The 16,657-nt window shown below is 38.5% G+C and overlaps 1 protein-coding gene across 1 annotated transcript; it reads right to left on the minus strand.

The window, feature by feature from the left end:
- Positions 1 to 1,230: 1,230 nt before the first annotated feature.
- LOC306880099 (hypoxia-inducible factor 1-alpha-like) lies at positions 1,231 to 16,210 on the minus strand. The gene is made up of 15 exons (XM_079433404.1): positions 15,866 to 16,210; positions 10,633 to 10,823; positions 9,341 to 9,486; positions 9,169 to 9,253; positions 8,963 to 9,072; positions 8,421 to 8,623; positions 6,256 to 6,362; positions 5,991 to 6,138; positions 5,605 to 5,861; positions 4,375 to 4,601; positions 4,114 to 4,236; positions 3,711 to 4,030; positions 3,409 to 3,499; positions 2,905 to 3,022; positions 1,231 to 2,625 (listed from the first exon to the last, which is right to left on the minus strand). Exons 1-15 carry the CDS (start codon positions 15,895 to 15,897, stop codon positions 2,471 to 2,473), a joined length of 2,313 nt encoding a protein of 770 aa, XP_079289530.1. The 5' UTR covers positions 15,898 to 16,210; the 3' UTR covers positions 1,231 to 2,470.
- Positions 16,211 to 16,657: the final 447 nt, after the last annotated feature.

Consider the following 16,657-nt stretch of genomic DNA (forward strand, 5'->3'; position numbering starts at 1 on the left):
CACTACAACTTTAATAACCATATGAAATTTCTTTACTATGAAAGCTTGTTTCAAATGGAAAAAAATCTTAATTGTAACAAAGTCGTAGTTACCTTTTTTGTACCAGAAAAAAAAAAAAACCTGTGAGATGTTAACTTAGAATTTTGAGTGTGTGTGTTTGTGAGAGCTACTGGCCCCTGTTGTCATTATAGGAATAGAAAACAGTATATATATTATAATTTATATATAATAGTACAGGTGCATCTAAAAAATATAGAATAAAAAAGGTATTTTTTTTGTGTAACTTATTTCAAAAAGTGAAACATTCATATATTCTAGATTCATCGCGTGTAAAGTAAAACATTTCAAAAGTTTTTTTGTTTTAATTTTGATAAGTCAAGAATCCAGTATCTCAAAATATTAGAATATTTATATTTGAGTTTCATTAAATGACCATCCCTACAGTATAAATTCTGGGTATCTCTTGTTCTTTGAAACCACAATAATGGGGAAGACTGCTGACTTGGCAGTGATCCAGAAGACAATCATTGACACCCTCCACAAAGAGGGTAAGTCACAGAAGGTCATTACTGAAAGGAGTGGCTGTTCACAGAGTGCTGTATCAAAGCATATTAAATGCAAAGTTGACTGAAATTGGGTAGGAAAAGGTGTACAAGCAACAGGGATGACCGCAAGCTTGAGAATACTGTCAAGCAAAGCTGATTCAAACACTTGGGAGAGCTTCACAAGGAGTGGACTGAAGCTGGAGTCAGTGCATCAAGAGTCACCACGCTCAGACGTCTTCAGGAAAAGGGCTACCAAGCCACTTCTGAACCAGAGACAACGTCAGAAGCATCTTACCTGGGCTGTGGAGAAAAAGAACTGGACTGTTGCTCAGTGGTCCAAAGTCCTCTTTTCAGATAAAAGTAAATTTTGCATTTAATTTGGAAATCAAGGTCTGTAGTCTGGAGGACATCTGGAGAGGCACAGAATTCAAGCTGCTTGAAGTCCAGTGAGAAGTTTCCAAAGTCAGTAATGATTTGGGGTGCAGTGAAGTCTACATACATCAGGCTGTCAGGAAGCTGAACTCCCTCCTGTCCTTGCCCCCCCTCCCCTCTTTTACCCCATGCAACACTGAACTCTGATACTACGACCCCCCCAGCTCCCCCCATCCCCAGGACCTTCCACCCCCAGATCCAGATAAAAAACTAAATTAAGTGTCACGTCAATTGAAACATCCATCACAAAATTCTGGTCCACAATTGTCTTTTACTGATTATGCAATAAACAAAACATTTAGTGTTAAGAATAAAGGAGAAGACTGGAGATTGCAGAGATAAATGAAGATTACAATAACAAAAGAAAATGTCTTTCCTACTGAAAAACAAGATAAAAGGTCATAAAATACTTGCAAGACTTTGTCAACAGGCTTACATTCATCTGAAAGCATGATGAAAACAAATATTGTCTTACTTAAAACTAAGCATTCATGTTCTAATGCCATTATAAATACTCGTAAAACTGGGACATAAATCATTTATCAGCTCTGCATGATCTAAAACCGCTCATGAAGCAGAAAAAGAAAATGGTTACCAGCTATGACATCTCACGAGCATGAATTACCTTAAGCATCTACAACAAAGAACTAAACAGAAAAAATGAACACTAAAAATATAAAAATCTATTGCATAATTAAACTATAAATCTGTTTTAACCTCTTTGAGACAAAAACCATCATGAGAACACCACATGATTTTAAATTCCCTTTTTTGCACAATCTCCATCATTACTTTCAATGGATCTTTTACAATTCATCTGTGCTGTTCAAGAGAAAACTTAAAAGTGAAGTAAATAAGAAAGCAACACTCACAAACATCCAACAGCGTTTTACCATTGAGCCTATGAGTGCACACAAAGAACTCACGTAACCGCTACACAACAAAACTCAGAAGAGAAGAGAGAAGAGAAAAAATAAATAGTTCAATCTTTCATTAAAAGTACATATTCGTAAAAATGGTTTCGTATATTGCATGGACTGCTGGTATTCTGTCTTAAGAAAATAGATTATTGTGCGACTGTAGCTACAATACACACGCTTTGGGGAGGGGCATAAAACACAGGGTTTTTAGGTAAAATTAGGGAATCCAGAAGGAGTGTGGGAGATTGTACGCATCAGCATCTGTGCATCAGTGTGCATTTCACATTAAGGCTTTTGACTCTTGTCTGGTTGATGCCACTGTTAAGTTACATTACGCTCCTCTGTCTCCAAGCTCTCTACACACTGGGATGGATGGACTCCCTCTGGGCTCACTGGCGAGATCAATGGAAGGTGCAGGTCATCTAGTACATTTTTTAAAACTTAAAGGAGAATATTAGGGCTTGGAATAAAAGGAGACATGTGGAGACAGATTTCAGGGATCGGGTGGGCAGGCAGGGATCAAGGGGCGAGAGAGAGGGATGCAGTGTCCGGAATTGCTAAACACAACAAAGCTCAGTTGACTTGGTCCAGAGCACGCAGGAGCTCCTCTCCCTGCAGCAGATGATGGCGGTCCTGCACGGGAGCATTGACTTCGCAGTCGTAACGTGTTAGCTGAGGCAGCCCGCTGCTGTTCTCTAAAGAACTGCACAACAGACGACTGGCCACATCTGCAGATTCAGAGGAGAAAAACAGAAACTGAGTTACAGACAACTTGAACTATATACAAGCTTAGGAAAGAACTCAAAAAATGGCAAGTGGTGTTGCCATCAGGTGAAAAGTACTAAAATATTTTTCTTAACACTTCATATGTATATATTTTATATTTTGTATATATTAATATTTAAATAATTGAGTTTTTTTTGGGGCTTCCTGCATTTCTAACAATTTTGCATTTAAAAAATCTATAAAATGCATGGTATAGTGGTGATGATGGTCTTGTCACTCACCAGAGGGCAGTATGAGAATGGTTTTGTTTCCTCCAAGCAAACTCGATCCTTTAACCTCTAAAACCTTTGCCCTCTTTCCAGGCTCTATAACACTGTCCACACTCTGAAGCAAAGCACTCTGCAGGAAATTGGAGAGTGGCCATTAGTCTTAGAGTTACATGGAAAACAAATCTTAAAGAATCACTTAATATGTTTCTCAAGGTTTTTTTATTTATTTATTTATTTTTCAATTATTTATCAGCAATGTTTTCAAAACAAATTTATGCAAAAAAAAATATATTAAGTAATAAAAACAATTTTATATAATAATTTTTAAAACAATGACATTAATCTGAACAATATATATATTTTTTTAAATATAATAATTTTGATATTGTTGATTTATTTTATATTTATATATAGTATTTTTAAATATTTAGATTTTTTTTTTTAAATATGAACAAATTTGGTCATAGTTTTTGCACTTTTACTTAATCTTTGCATAAAATCTATTTTCATACTGACCAGTCCAACAGCCTCAGAAAGTGATGTCACTTCCTCCAGCTTCCTCTTACGTTGAGCATTCTGGATAGCTAACATCTTTGGAGATAGCTCTCTGGAAAATTGGAGCAACAAACACAAAATCAGATAATCTACTAGAAGTGACATCCAAAGGAAGTCCAAATCCCAGCTCTATGGTCATGATAGAACTGTTTTTGGCTCAACTCTTACTTGCAGTTTAATACTGATCAGCTATCCGATCCCGCTGCTGAAGAATTGATCTGACTGAGATTGCCAGCAGGAAGTCATGCCAGAGAGAGCTTTACCTGTTGCTGCTCTGTGGGTTGGGGGACCGAGCAGGGGAAACGTCCCGAGTGCCGCTGAAGGGTGAGACTGGGGCATTGCAGACCTCCTGAAGCAGGTGCAGGGGTGAAGGGGCCCGAGATGACGGCTCCGGCTTCACTGTGCTGCTGGAGGAAGAGGCTGGAGACGCAGGGGAGGGTAAGGGCTGGAACAAGGAGCTCATGGCTGACACAGAGTGAGGGCCAGAAGGGAGTGGATCCAGTGGAGAGGGGATGCGCAGCTGGAAGTCGTCATCCATGGGGATGTATGGGGCCAGCATCTCTAGGTCGAGATCCTCCATGGCCTAGAATTTGCAGATATATGTCTTGTGAAGTTTATGCAATGCAGTAATGACCACAGAGAGAGATCTTTCAGATGCAGGGTTACCTGAGAGCTAAAAGGGGTCTTTGCCTCAGTATCAATAGCAAACAGTTTCTCAACGAGGTCCAGTTTGAATTCAGAAATGATGTCTGAGTCTACTTGGAAACAGTAGTCCATTGGGCTGTTGGGCTAAGAAAAAAAAAAAAAAAAAAACACACTTGAACCAAGTCTTTGAGACGCACGGGATCTCATTAACCATTAAAAAGGAAAAATCCTTTTAAAATAACTAAGAACAGCAGCTAAAAAAGCAAGTGTTTGAGATTTTACCCCTGAGGAGCCCAGCCCAGATGTGGAAGGTGTGTTTGTGGAGTATGGCCCAAGATCAGAGGCAGAGCTGAAAGGGAAGTCCTCCACTCCGGTCTCTAGTTTGGTCAGAACTGGGGTGGAGTCGCTGGGCGTCAGAGGAGACAGACTGATAGGCAGCTTCTCGCTGCTAGAGGGCAGCATGACATCATTGTAGAGGGGCACCTCCTTCAGCAGCTGCATGTCAGAATCTGGAGGAAATTAAATACTGTTCAATTATTATTGGTAACACACCAAGGTATTGTGTATATTTATACATTTTATTTCTAAAACTAAGATTATGAATACATATTTCTCAGTCTCAGAGGATTGGTGAATGCCTTGAATATGTTTTAAGTCTACATAAGATTACAAAGTTGCAGAGCGATTGCATCATTATATTAAAAGGTACACTCAAAAGTTTTGGGGCCAGTAAGAATTTCTTTTTTGAGGAGTGGGGGAACCATTTCATATTTTTGTTTAGCAAGGGTGCATTATATTGATCAAAATTGACGGTAAAACTTTTACATTGTTACTAAAGATTTCTATTTCAAATAAACGCTGTTCATCTGAACTTACTATTCAAAGAATCCTAAATTCAAATCATTTCTGATCGACACCGAAGACTGGAGCAACAGCTTCTGAAAATTCAGCTTTGCTATCAAAGAAATAAATTACATTTTGAAATATATTAAAATATAAAGTAATTTGAAATTGAAAATATTTTGCAACATTACTGATTTTACTGTATTTTTTAATAAAAACACGCGACCTTGGTGAGCATAAGATACTTTTTTTTTTTTATAAGCATTACAAAAATCTTACCAACCCCAAACTTTTGAACAGAAGTGTATGAGCTGTCAGTCTCTAGTAGACGTTCTTCTTCAGCTTCTGGTTGCCTTATATTACTGGTGGGCTGCACAACGAGCCAAAGTTATGGAACTTTGCTGCTGTTAAAAATGTCATTTTATTTTGACAATTACACTTTTTCACCACTAAAAATGAACACCGTGGAGGGGAAGCATTCATGTAAGTAGCAGGAATATCATCTGTGATTAAACAAGATGAGAATAATGAGAATGAGAATAAATAATATGCTCTTTGCTCATGGAACCTCAGCCTCTCAGCTCTCATTTCATTTGCTGCAAGTCACGGTCAAAGTGAGCAAATCTTAATCTGTTCCATTTAGGCATGTAACCATCCTTTAGTAAGCACCTGAGTTGTTGAAGTCCAGAGAGATGATGGTGTCTCCTGCAGCAGGTGCCAACAAAGTGAGAGCCTCAGGCTCCTCTTTCAGCTTCTCATACAGGTCAGAGCTCTTCATGGGACACTTGAGGCTTTCTGGCTTGAAGAGTTTGAGTATGTCCGCCTCAGAGGCCTCATCTTCCATCTCCTGATTCTCTTTCTCCTCAGCCTTGGGCTCGGTCACGGTCTGCTGCAAGGACAGGACAACGTCCCCTTCCACAATGCCACTGGACGGGACAGAATGGTAAATTTAATTATGATCACAGACATATTTGTATACACACTTAAGCACTTTTCACAATATTTGCTTCTATAAATCCACTGGTCTACTGAAGATCCGCAAACTGCATCCGTACCTGAGAACATAGTTGACGCACACAATGCACTGTGGCTGAGAATTCTTGGGGTTGTAGATAACAGTGGCCTGAGTCTCCACCCACACAAAACCACCTTTCTTAGCCAGCATGCGGTACTGGCCTGTGGTGGCCTGGCCCTTTGCGAACACTGGGAAAAATAACACACTCCAATCAGACATATTCAACAAGACATCTTTGTAACAGTTTTGCATGTTAAAGTGAAACCTTTATCAAGGTAAGGCATGCATTCTGTCCAGGTACTCACAGTTGTGATGCGTCTTGGTAAGGTGATCTGAATCCAGGGCATGATAGTATTCGTACACAGACCTGTTCAGCAGGTCATCTGGCTCATATCCCATCAGCTCTGTGATCCTTTGGAAAAAGAGTGAGAGGATTGAGTTTGCAATTAAGTAGCTACATGTTGAAACAACTGCCACTTCAACATGATCTGGATATGAGATGTCTAATCTTCTGTGTTGAGTAACCCATTTTTATTTATCACAACACCATAGATTATATTTAACTTAGATCTGTATTTGGCATTTTTATTTTTAGTTTAAGGTTTTACTAATTCCGCTGTCTGCTTTTGCCATTTTTATTAGTTTCTATTTTTTATAGAATTATTATTATTAATTATTACTATATAGCTTTCAATTGCGTTTATTTCAGGGTTTTTTTTTATAGTTCAGCTCAGGGATAGTAACTAGGTATTGTAGTATGTACATACAACACACATGTACAGGGCCGCTGCTGGCCAAATGGGTGCCCTAAGCAGGATTGATTTTATAGTCTCAAGCATTCAGAAATCACGAAAAAGAAAATTAAGCAGTTTTATACGATAAAACCATGGTTAATTTTTGTAAGGGTTGTGATGTCCACATGTTTTGTTGTTGTTGCTGAAGAAATTATAGAGGCTGTAGCATCTATAGCAAAAAGGTGGCCAAAATTAAAGATTAAGTGGATATATGAATTAAATGTTTGGTCAAAATAGACTATTAAACAAGGATATGATTGTCATGTAAGTGTAACAGCAGCAATTACCAGGCCTTTGGCTCCCTTTGCAGGCATTTGTAATAACATGTAATGTACATAAATTGTTTATTTTGTATTAGCCTACATTATGTATTTTAACAGTGTTATTTGATGAAATCATATAATTAGCCAATCATTATTGCCTCCTTGATTTTATATAATGCATTTTAAGTCATTTTAAAGGCTATTGTAGGTTTAGGTCTGTTTTTATAACCACAAAAATTATTATCTTAATACTTCTTTGTAAATTATTATTTGAAGTAACAAAACCATGGTTAATTTGCTGTTACCATGGCTACAAGAACCATGATTATTGGTTTTATTCGTGTTAAAACCATGGCTAATTTTCATAAGGGAACATAGAAAGTCAGAGAGAATATTATATGCGTTGTTGGGGGTAAAATGATTACCAACGTTAAAACACATCATCAACGTCAACAAGTGATGCACGGGCCTTTTTTTTTTTTTCATTTCTCGGCACCGGATTGCTGATGTCTTTTCACGGGCATAGTTGTCTATCAATTATGATCATTTGCATTCAGCCGCAAATATGAGGTGCGAGCGGTTGCGGTCGTGGATGTTCAAGTGTTTTTTTTTTGAGCAACTGGGAGGGTGCCCCCCAGGGAGTTGGTGCCCTTGCGTATAGGGAGCGGCGGTACTGCACATGTACAACAGGGCAGTGAAAAAAAATCTCCTGCGATGTCGAAACTGAGCCTTCAGCAAAGGCTTAAAAATACTACTGGCTTCTGCCACTAGGTGGAGTTAATAACATTTGTAAAGGTACAGGACACGGGATTTTGTGATTTGGCCCACTAGACTCCTTCTGCAGCATTGCTTTTGTCAACTGGTCGGCACGCACAGTATTCATTGCTAGGCACAGATACCATCAAGGCAAACCCAAATATATAAAACAAAACAAAATAGGGAAATAAATTAGGGCAGGCCAAACCATTTACACGTCAACAAAACAAAAGGAAGAAAGAAAAGGAGCTGTGTGCCAATCTGTTTACATAATCCGGGGGAAATTGTTTTTTTCTGTTTGGTGTATGCATGCTATTTTTAACATTTAAAGCAGGAATGGTCATTTGTCATTTTAATGTGCAAGGCTTCCAGTTTATTTCGCTATCAGTTATTTTAATTTTTCAGTTACATTTTAAAAGTGTTACGCTGCTTTATACTGCAAACTTGTATTTTGTTTTGTTATTTTAATCTATTATGCCAATCATAAATGCACTGGGATATAGCACAAATAGTTTTATCTTTTATTGCACTTTGTTAATCTTTTATTTATTTACCTGTAGCAGTTAATGAATTGGGAGTCTTGCACATCACAGGAAATAGCTTTTTTGTACTTTGCAAAATAAGGTGGATATGAGGGCACTACATCTTCCTGCTAACCTTTCATCGCAGTACGAAAACTTCATGTCCAGAGTGTGGCGGCTGAGAAAGGTCTTGCTGTCCAGAGGCACCTCGATGTTCGAGGGATGAGGAATGGGCTCACAGATGAGCACAAGGTAGGTCAGAGGAGGCTCTTTAAAGCCAGAGTCTCCCGAGTCCTCAACACACTCCTGCACATGCACATGACCAGTGCAGTGAAGAACCTTTAGCAGGAGAGAGAAGGGGAAACGTCTGTTCAAAGTCTTTGTATAGCAAGTATGCCATAAAAAACTACTATACGAATGCTCTGTGCACAATAAGACTCTAGCCAGTTTATTTCCTTCTTCCTTGTTAAATTTCCTGTACACATGCAATGTCAACAAAATGAATGAACCATTTAAAATCAGCTTATCGGGGTAATACAAATGTTACCGTTCTAAAACAAAAAGCTAAAAATGTACCAGGAAAAGGTAATGATAGGGGGAAATTATATACAGGCTGTGGATACCAAAAGATTAGTGATAGTCTGAGAAAACTTTGTTAGCATTCAGACAGCATCTCACCTTCCATGTAGCAGACTTGATATTGACAGTGCGCCCTCTGCTAGTGAGTGTGCACTTCATACGCAGGAAGAAGCTGCGCTCTGTGTTTTGTTCTTTGGTCTTTTTGGATCCTTAACATGGACAAAAAAATTCAGTTAATGCATTCATTATTAATGGCTGGTGTATTTTTTGCAGAAAAATGTTGCAGTGTAGCTTGTGTGAATTACCTGTCCTGTGGACCAGCATCTCTCTCAGCTCCTCATGGTCACATGGATGTGAAAATTCAAAGATGCTGTGACCAGTCAAATCAAACTGAAAGAAAAGATGGCAGAGATAGTTAGCTATACCTTACGCTTTTGAATCTAAACAGCAAAGAACAAAACACCAACAATTAGCTACCTGTGTGAGGCCCATGCTCTTGCTGACATTCTCAGAAAGATAAACCATGTCTCCATCTTCAGACAGGACCATGAGGAAACCCTCCAGGGCCTTCAGATAAAAGCTGTTCAGCTGACTCTCCAGCTCATTCTCCTTCTCGGAGTCATCTGCAAAGCCAAACAACATCCTTTAGCAATCCATTAAAGGGGCCATATGATGCGATTTCATGTTTTCCTTTGTCTTTGGAGTGTTGCAAGCTGTTTGTGCATATATAAGATCTGTAAAGCTGCAAAGATTAAAGTCTCAAACCCAAAGAGATATTCTTTATAAAGGTTCAGACTAAAGACCCTAAAAATGCTCATTCAAACACGTCCCCCACATGTCTACGTCACAGTGTGGGAAGATTTGCATAACACCGCCCAAATGTAAACGCAAAGACAGAGGCCGTAACTATTATTCTCGCTGTAGTATTGTTGTTGCCGCCGCCATGTCGTGGAGATGCTGTGCGTTTCGTCATTTCACGTACGAAACACACAGCGTACGAAACAACAAGTACGTTTCAATATTTAAAGAATGTGGTACTGACTATTCAAACGTGAGTTTTGAGCAGTGTAGAGTAGTGCTTGTTTGTCGTTTCTCTGATTACAAATGCAGACATGGTAATGTTTACGCGGCGCAATGCGTAAAAAGACCGTATGAGTCATTATACTCAGTAATTATGTCCTCCCTGAATGCAGAAAATGCTTCGTTTATAATGGGTTTTATTGTTAGTCTCATCGCGCCGTGACACGGCATCACAACATGGTAAGGGGCATAACATTTCCATTAACAACAGCTGATTCATAAGTGTGTCTTATTTCAATTTCGGGAAAATGTGTTCTCAAATGCATGTTATAAGCATCCCAAAGTCAGAGCAGATGAAGAGATGAGTTCAAGTGGAGCAGCATTTACGGCAAACAGGGCTGTTCCAAGACACTGAAAACATTGGATCATGAGTTGCTTGCGTGTAAATGAACACACACTTAATCAAATTGCAGCCTTTGCAATCTGATAACCATACTAATTCATTGCAATTTCGGTTAATCATGCAGCCCTAGTACATAAAAGTATCTAAAAAGTACATATTAGTACTAATATGCATCCTTTGAGGATTCTGCCTCAGTGCAGACTGCACATTTTTGCCTCTGTTCATCAGCTCATGGTTTACAATATTTATTTACAATATCTACTGGTGGCAATGTTTAGATTCCCATTAGAATGTGGTTTAACTATTTTGTGTATGTAGATGCAAATATTCAAGTCAGCGTACTGACCAGAGCTGAGCAGCTTCCTCATGCGCAGGTAGCTGATGGTCAGCCTCATGATAGAGGCTTTGTCCAGGTGGGAGGTGACATTGTGTGGCAGGGGGAGCTGGTGTGCTAACTCGTAGAACACCTCGGACTCCTTTCCCCTGCGAGATCGTGCTGCATCCCTGGACTTCTCCTTCCTGCGCTCCGAGCTCACCCTGAAAAGAGAAGGACGGACAGTGTTTTGTTAGTTTGGCTAGGTGTTTGACAAGAGAGACCTCCTGTGCTAGTGCTTGAAGGCAGCAGGAAGGTCAACTTATTTTAAAATCTCTCATTTGAATGGCGTCAAAACCTGCAACGTCAGAGGCCAGAAAGATAGTTTCAATCTGACTGGCTGGTAAAAGGGGTGTGGACATGCTGTGACAGACTCAGTTACAACCCTTGGAACCCAGCCATGGGTGATAAATGTTGTAGTGTCGGACAGTTTTCAGATTTCCCAACAGAAACGTTTCGGCACACTACAAGGAACAAACGTTTACACACAAACAAGCCATAAAATAACTGGTCTTACAAACAAGCAAGGTCAGGATCTGAACAATTAACAGCTCTTGGCCAGAAAATAATCTCTTTCCTGACAAATAGGTCATAGAGACTAATTTTGGCAAAAAGCCTATATCTCATTATAATTTCTAAAGCAGCCTATCTTTTTTGGGACCTCTGCCTATACTGTCACTGCCGAGACCAACTCCCACACATTTAACAAATGTTTCAGTTCATTGCAATAATGGAGGTCTCTGAAAACAAACAAAGCTACAGGCAATAAAGAGCAACAAAGTAATGCACACTCTGTAAGAAAAACCACCATGTTCATTCACAGTTTACTGATTTAGAAAACTTAAATTTGTCTTTTCCTAATTCTAGGATTTCACAGAAGACAATCTTGAAGTGGCTTCAAGCAGAAAGTTAAAAACCTCAGATATCCTCAGCAAAAACCCATGATCTTTTATCTGTTTATATCAGGCCAGCTGACAAAATATGTTAAGCCTCAAACAAGCTTGAAATCAAATATGGAAACAACATTAAGGAACTGATTTAGCCAACGTTTGCAATAACAGCACAAACACGTCAATGTCTGAAAAACAGCAGACCGTGTGGAGTGAGTCAATGGTGTTCTTCTGTTTAATTCGATCAGAAGCATCTGAAAATTACTGTTGCATTGCACAGTTACATTGCAGCAATATGAAATTTCTTAAAGGATTGCGAGCAGCCGGAGGTCAAGATCCATCAACGCTTCATTGTAGTGTTAGTTCATCTGCATGCATTGTCATCAACAGGGGCAAAATAACTCCTTTCCATTTCTCAATTATAAACCATTAATGGCCAAGCAACAAATTACACAGTCTCAACACCACTCATCTCAAACCATTTATACAGTTAATGCTTTCACTGTATAGAAACTTTGCCGCTTTTCTCAAAGCTAAAACATTGCCATTTTTCTGGCATGCATACAACTATAATGTCATCTGGTTGGTACTTTATTTCCCTTTTCTTTATTTACATATGTGGCCTTGAGGTGATATAAAAGTTATAAAAAGCAGTCATTGTTAATTTTATTTCATGCTAGTTGGATTACGTTACTGGTTATGTATTTTACTGCAAGAAACAGCAGTGTCATTTTGCTTTTTCTAAAGCGCATTAGAAGCAGTTAAATACATTTATTTTATAATAAGCTTTTAAAACATTCCAAATCAAACTGAATTGTTTATTGAACTGTTCTGAATTTGCACGGGGTGATTCTGAAGTGATGCAGATTCTATTTAGGCCTGTACATAGATTTTGCCCTTTATAATTTAAATGACCAATGAGATCTCCATGAAACTGGCAATGAATCTACATATTCCCCATCTAGGAGCTCCAAGGTCAAAGCAGCAATGAGAAACAATGAGCAGGCATTGTTACAACCGTCAAAGCCACGCAACACAAAGAAGGGAAAACGCTTAAGACAGCCTAGTGCCCTAGCAGGAAAAAACAGCATCTTCAGACAGACGGCGTCCTAACTCCCATCCTCCCTATCAAAGTATTTTCTGAAGCAAAGCGGAAATGATTTGCCCAGAATGAGAGGAAAACCCTTGTGCACAGGGGATGTTAACACACGCATTTCATTGTGTTTTTCAGCCTGTTTGTGTCTGTGCGTGCCGGTACATTGTCGTCTTATGTAAGCTCCATATATGGACTGTTCAATAATATACATGTCTACATTACTGACTCTATGCAGGGTAGCTGGAAGGCCCCTTTAGCAAATGGGAGCTTTTTACTCAACTGCAAACGCTTAAGTATGAGGTTGCATTGTATGGTTTCAAAGCGCAATGAGTAGACAAAATACAAGAGCTTTCACTGAAGTGGATGTGCCTCATCATGATAACAAAATGGCTAATCAAGTAAGCTGATAATCTTACCAAGACGTCATGTTTTGCTACAGTATCTGTATTCTCTCGGTCCATTTGCCAAAGCAATCACCAGCTTCTCATGTCTACATTTACTGGCATTATTAGTCACCTATTTGATTTAAATTTTTGAACACTGTGATATAATAATCCATGCCTGTCCATTTCTAACCAATTTCTAGTAACAAATAGCAAGGATGGGCAGTAGGGATTGTCAACTAAGTGAAAATTGTTTCATAAAAAAAACATTCAGCGCATGTCTATAGTGAATTTGTGAGGTCATTAATTTATCTACATTTATTCTTATATAGATATGCTAGTGACATTTATAGTGGTGATGCATTTCATTTTTTTAATTATTTGTCTCTCACTGTTTTTGAGCATCTCACCACAAATGTTGCATTTTAGGACAGCATCACTAGTTACAAAATAGTCCAACTTTTAAAAACACTTCTGTTCTGTGCTGTTCCAATCGGTTACACTTAAATGCAAGAACGCATTTAACAAAAATAAATACATCTGATTGAGGTGAGGTGAAGCCGAAACCAACCAAACCCCTGACTATTCGATATGGAAGATATATAGTTTTGCATGCGCTGACTGCTCGATAGGCATATGATAAATAAAGCACAAAGGCAAAATGTAGCGAAATCTCTAAAGGTTGACATTTATATCTAAGTTAATACGTTTGCACATTATTTATACTTAGAAAATAAAATATTTTCCCAGCTAATTTCGAAAATAATTACAGTCAAACATTCCGATATACAGCTATGTTGGTTATTCAGGAGTATACTCATAATATATGATATTATATGATATAAGAGTTGTAATATCGCCTAATCCTTCCACCTAGGAACGCTTTTGAGCTCCTAAAAAAATTAGCTGCTTGAATATTGATAGCTAAATAATACTAACTAAAATCGATACAGGTCTAAAAGGTGGCCTGTTTTACAACATTATTCCCAATTGGATTCATATAGATCACATGCAAGACCTCGAAATACAATGACAGAATCAATAGCCCTCCTTTTGACCCAAGGCTTATGAAAACACCTCTAAAGAGGAAAACATAACAAGAGGGCCACATTTCTACATTCAAACTGATAAAGGTCTTGCCACAAGACTGGGCAGGAAGTTGCATTGACGTCAATTCTTAGAGTGATTAAGATTTGAAAGAAGAGATGCAAAACGCATGTAGCAGCTTGAACTTGGATGCCAACCAAAATAATGTCAGAGGAAAATACTGCTACTGAAAACAAGGTTTTATTCACTTTAAACAGGATATAAACTAAAGGCCTATCACACAGTATTGTTGTAACTACAAATAAAAAATGAGATTATCTTCAAAATCTAGGCGTGATTTTGTTTTTTTTGGTCGAGGGTCAAACTGACCTTGGATTCAATTCACCAAAGAGCACATTAAAAAAATCAGTTAAAACAGCAATACTTTAACATTAATATTTCTCATACATTAAAAAAAAAAAGTTAACTTTTACACTTTAAAAGTACAGAAAAGTACTACTTCTGCGTGCGTTCCTGAAGCTCAAACAGTAAAAATGAACAAGCAAAAACTAATAAAAATGTTTACACTTTCAAATGTAAGTTTCTTTGGATAAATGTGTCTACCAAATGCATGTAAATACCATCAGAGGGTTGTTAAGAAACTATGAAATATGTATCCAAAAATACTTTATTTCAAGTCTTTGTAGTTGGTTCTAACAATGAAATACACCAGGCAATTTGACCTGCAAACATCGTAATTGTAATAGAAATGTTTTAGACACGTTCCACAACACTTTGCATGCTTGTTCCCAACCCCAAATGAGAACTCACAAATTTTCAAGAAAAACATAATAGGTTAACCAGCAATTCCAACAACTCAAAAAACGAAATGTGCCAAATTGACCTGTAACTTCCATATAAATGGTGACACACTGGATCTTAGCTTATTTACAATGCCAGTGCCATCCTTCTTGTAAATTCACCAGTACCGAAAAACCAAGCAACATTTTCCAGTCTTAGCAATGCCAACACTTATTTCCATCTCATGTCATCTGAGCCCACACTGATGACAGGCCTGTCAAAGAATAAGACTGTCAGCAAAATTCAAGGACGAATTCCTGCTTCCAGTCCTTTCTCCACAAATATGCCAGACTGGCTGGCTGAACAAGGGCAACGAGTTCATGTAAACTATGGGGCCAAGTGGTCTGAGGGGTAAAGAAGAGATCCATCATATGACTAGCTCATGGCTCTCTTTAGCTTGAATACAGTGAATACAGTGCAAAATAACAGAACACAAAGTACACAAATAGTATGCACTGAGCAAAAATGACACCATTTACTTCCTCCTCTACTGTAACAGCTGTCTGTTCTAAGCATTCGACATTCATGCTCATATATGCCTCTGCCTATATAAGCAACGTGTTTACACATTCTCATGAGAGTCTATACTATTATAAACTGTTATAGCCGTTTAAGCAATAAATCAGTGTAAGTTTAAGTGAGCATGCAGCTAGTTTTGTTAACGTTAGCTTCCTTCCACAGACACTCTGTTACCTCAAAGAAGTCAAACAATGTGTTATAAAAGCAACAAATGAGTCTTTAAATTTTTTAGATTAACATTTAATGGTTGTTTAGAGGAAAATATGAGCGCTTTAAACTTGCTCTTAATTGTTTGGTTAGCTATCCAGCACAAAATGGCGACACTTTCTGCGTGACGGGGGAGGAATATCGTTTGGCCTGTTTACTATACAAAACACAACGAATTCCGCTCAGCAGACGACCTTCTTTGACATAGACACGGGGATCCCTACCTTTTCTTTTCAGTGACAACTCCAGTATCCATTCCTGGGTGAAACCACTCAGAATGTGTTAAGTTTTTCCAATCCGCGAGGCCAGAAAAATCAAGGACGTGGCCACCTCTCGCCAACAAATAAAAATGTGTTTACGAAAGAAAACGAGCAGACGCGGTAAAACGATCCGATACTGGTCCGGTGCTGTGTGTTGAAAACGTCTGAATGGTAGAGATCAAGCCTCCGGTTCGCTGAAGGTCAAATCATTTGTCCTGCAACCGTCGGTACAAAGAGTTAACTGTGACTGGGCTCCAGCTCCACTCTCTCTGTCCCGCGCGCTCACGAGGCGCTGACGGGAGCGAGCACAGTCATATGAATACAGACAAAAAAAAAAGACATTCACAGAACCGATGGGACATCAGTCCAAACAGCACTATCGATCTCACCACAGATGTAGTAAATTCAAATGACTTGCTTGTCCCACAACCATCTGTGGAAGTTTTTTATTTTTTTCTCATCCAGTGAATACCGTGTGCTGTTTTTAACCAGTAATTGGTGTTAAAAAGATAGAGTCTAATCTTTAATTATTTTTATTAATTTTTAATTATAATAAGGATTAGGTAATGGAGGACAATTATTTTACTAAATAATTACACCAGCCACCTTGTCAAACAAGAGCAACTCCTAACCAGCAAGAAGACCTTTAGCATTTACTAGCAACCTTCCAGAACACCCTGCCTAGAATCAACCAGCAAGCAGGTAGAGCACCCTAGCAATCAGTGGAAATAACCTAGCAACTCGCCAAAACCCCAT

The sequence above is a fragment of the Barbus barbus genome (assembly GCF_936440315.1).
Source record: "Barbus barbus genome assembly, chromosome: 14".
NCBI classification, from domain to species: Eukaryota; Metazoa; Chordata; class Actinopteri; order Cypriniformes; family Cyprinidae; genus Barbus; species Barbus barbus.

Excerpts from the sequence above, each read along its gene's own strand:
- LOC306880099 (XM_079433404.1), bottom strand. The coding sequence starts at position 15,897 with ATGGATACTGGAGTTGTCACTGAAAAGAAAAG. Across the intron at positions 5,862-5,990 it reads TGCGTCAACTATGTTCTCAG|TGGCATTGTGGAAGGGGACG; the intron begins GTACGGATGCAG and ends TGTCCCGTCCAG. Across the intron at positions 2,626-2,904 it reads CATTCTCATACTGCCCTCTG|ATGTGGCCAGTCGTCTGTTG; the intron begins GTGAGTGACAAG and ends CTGAATCTGCAG.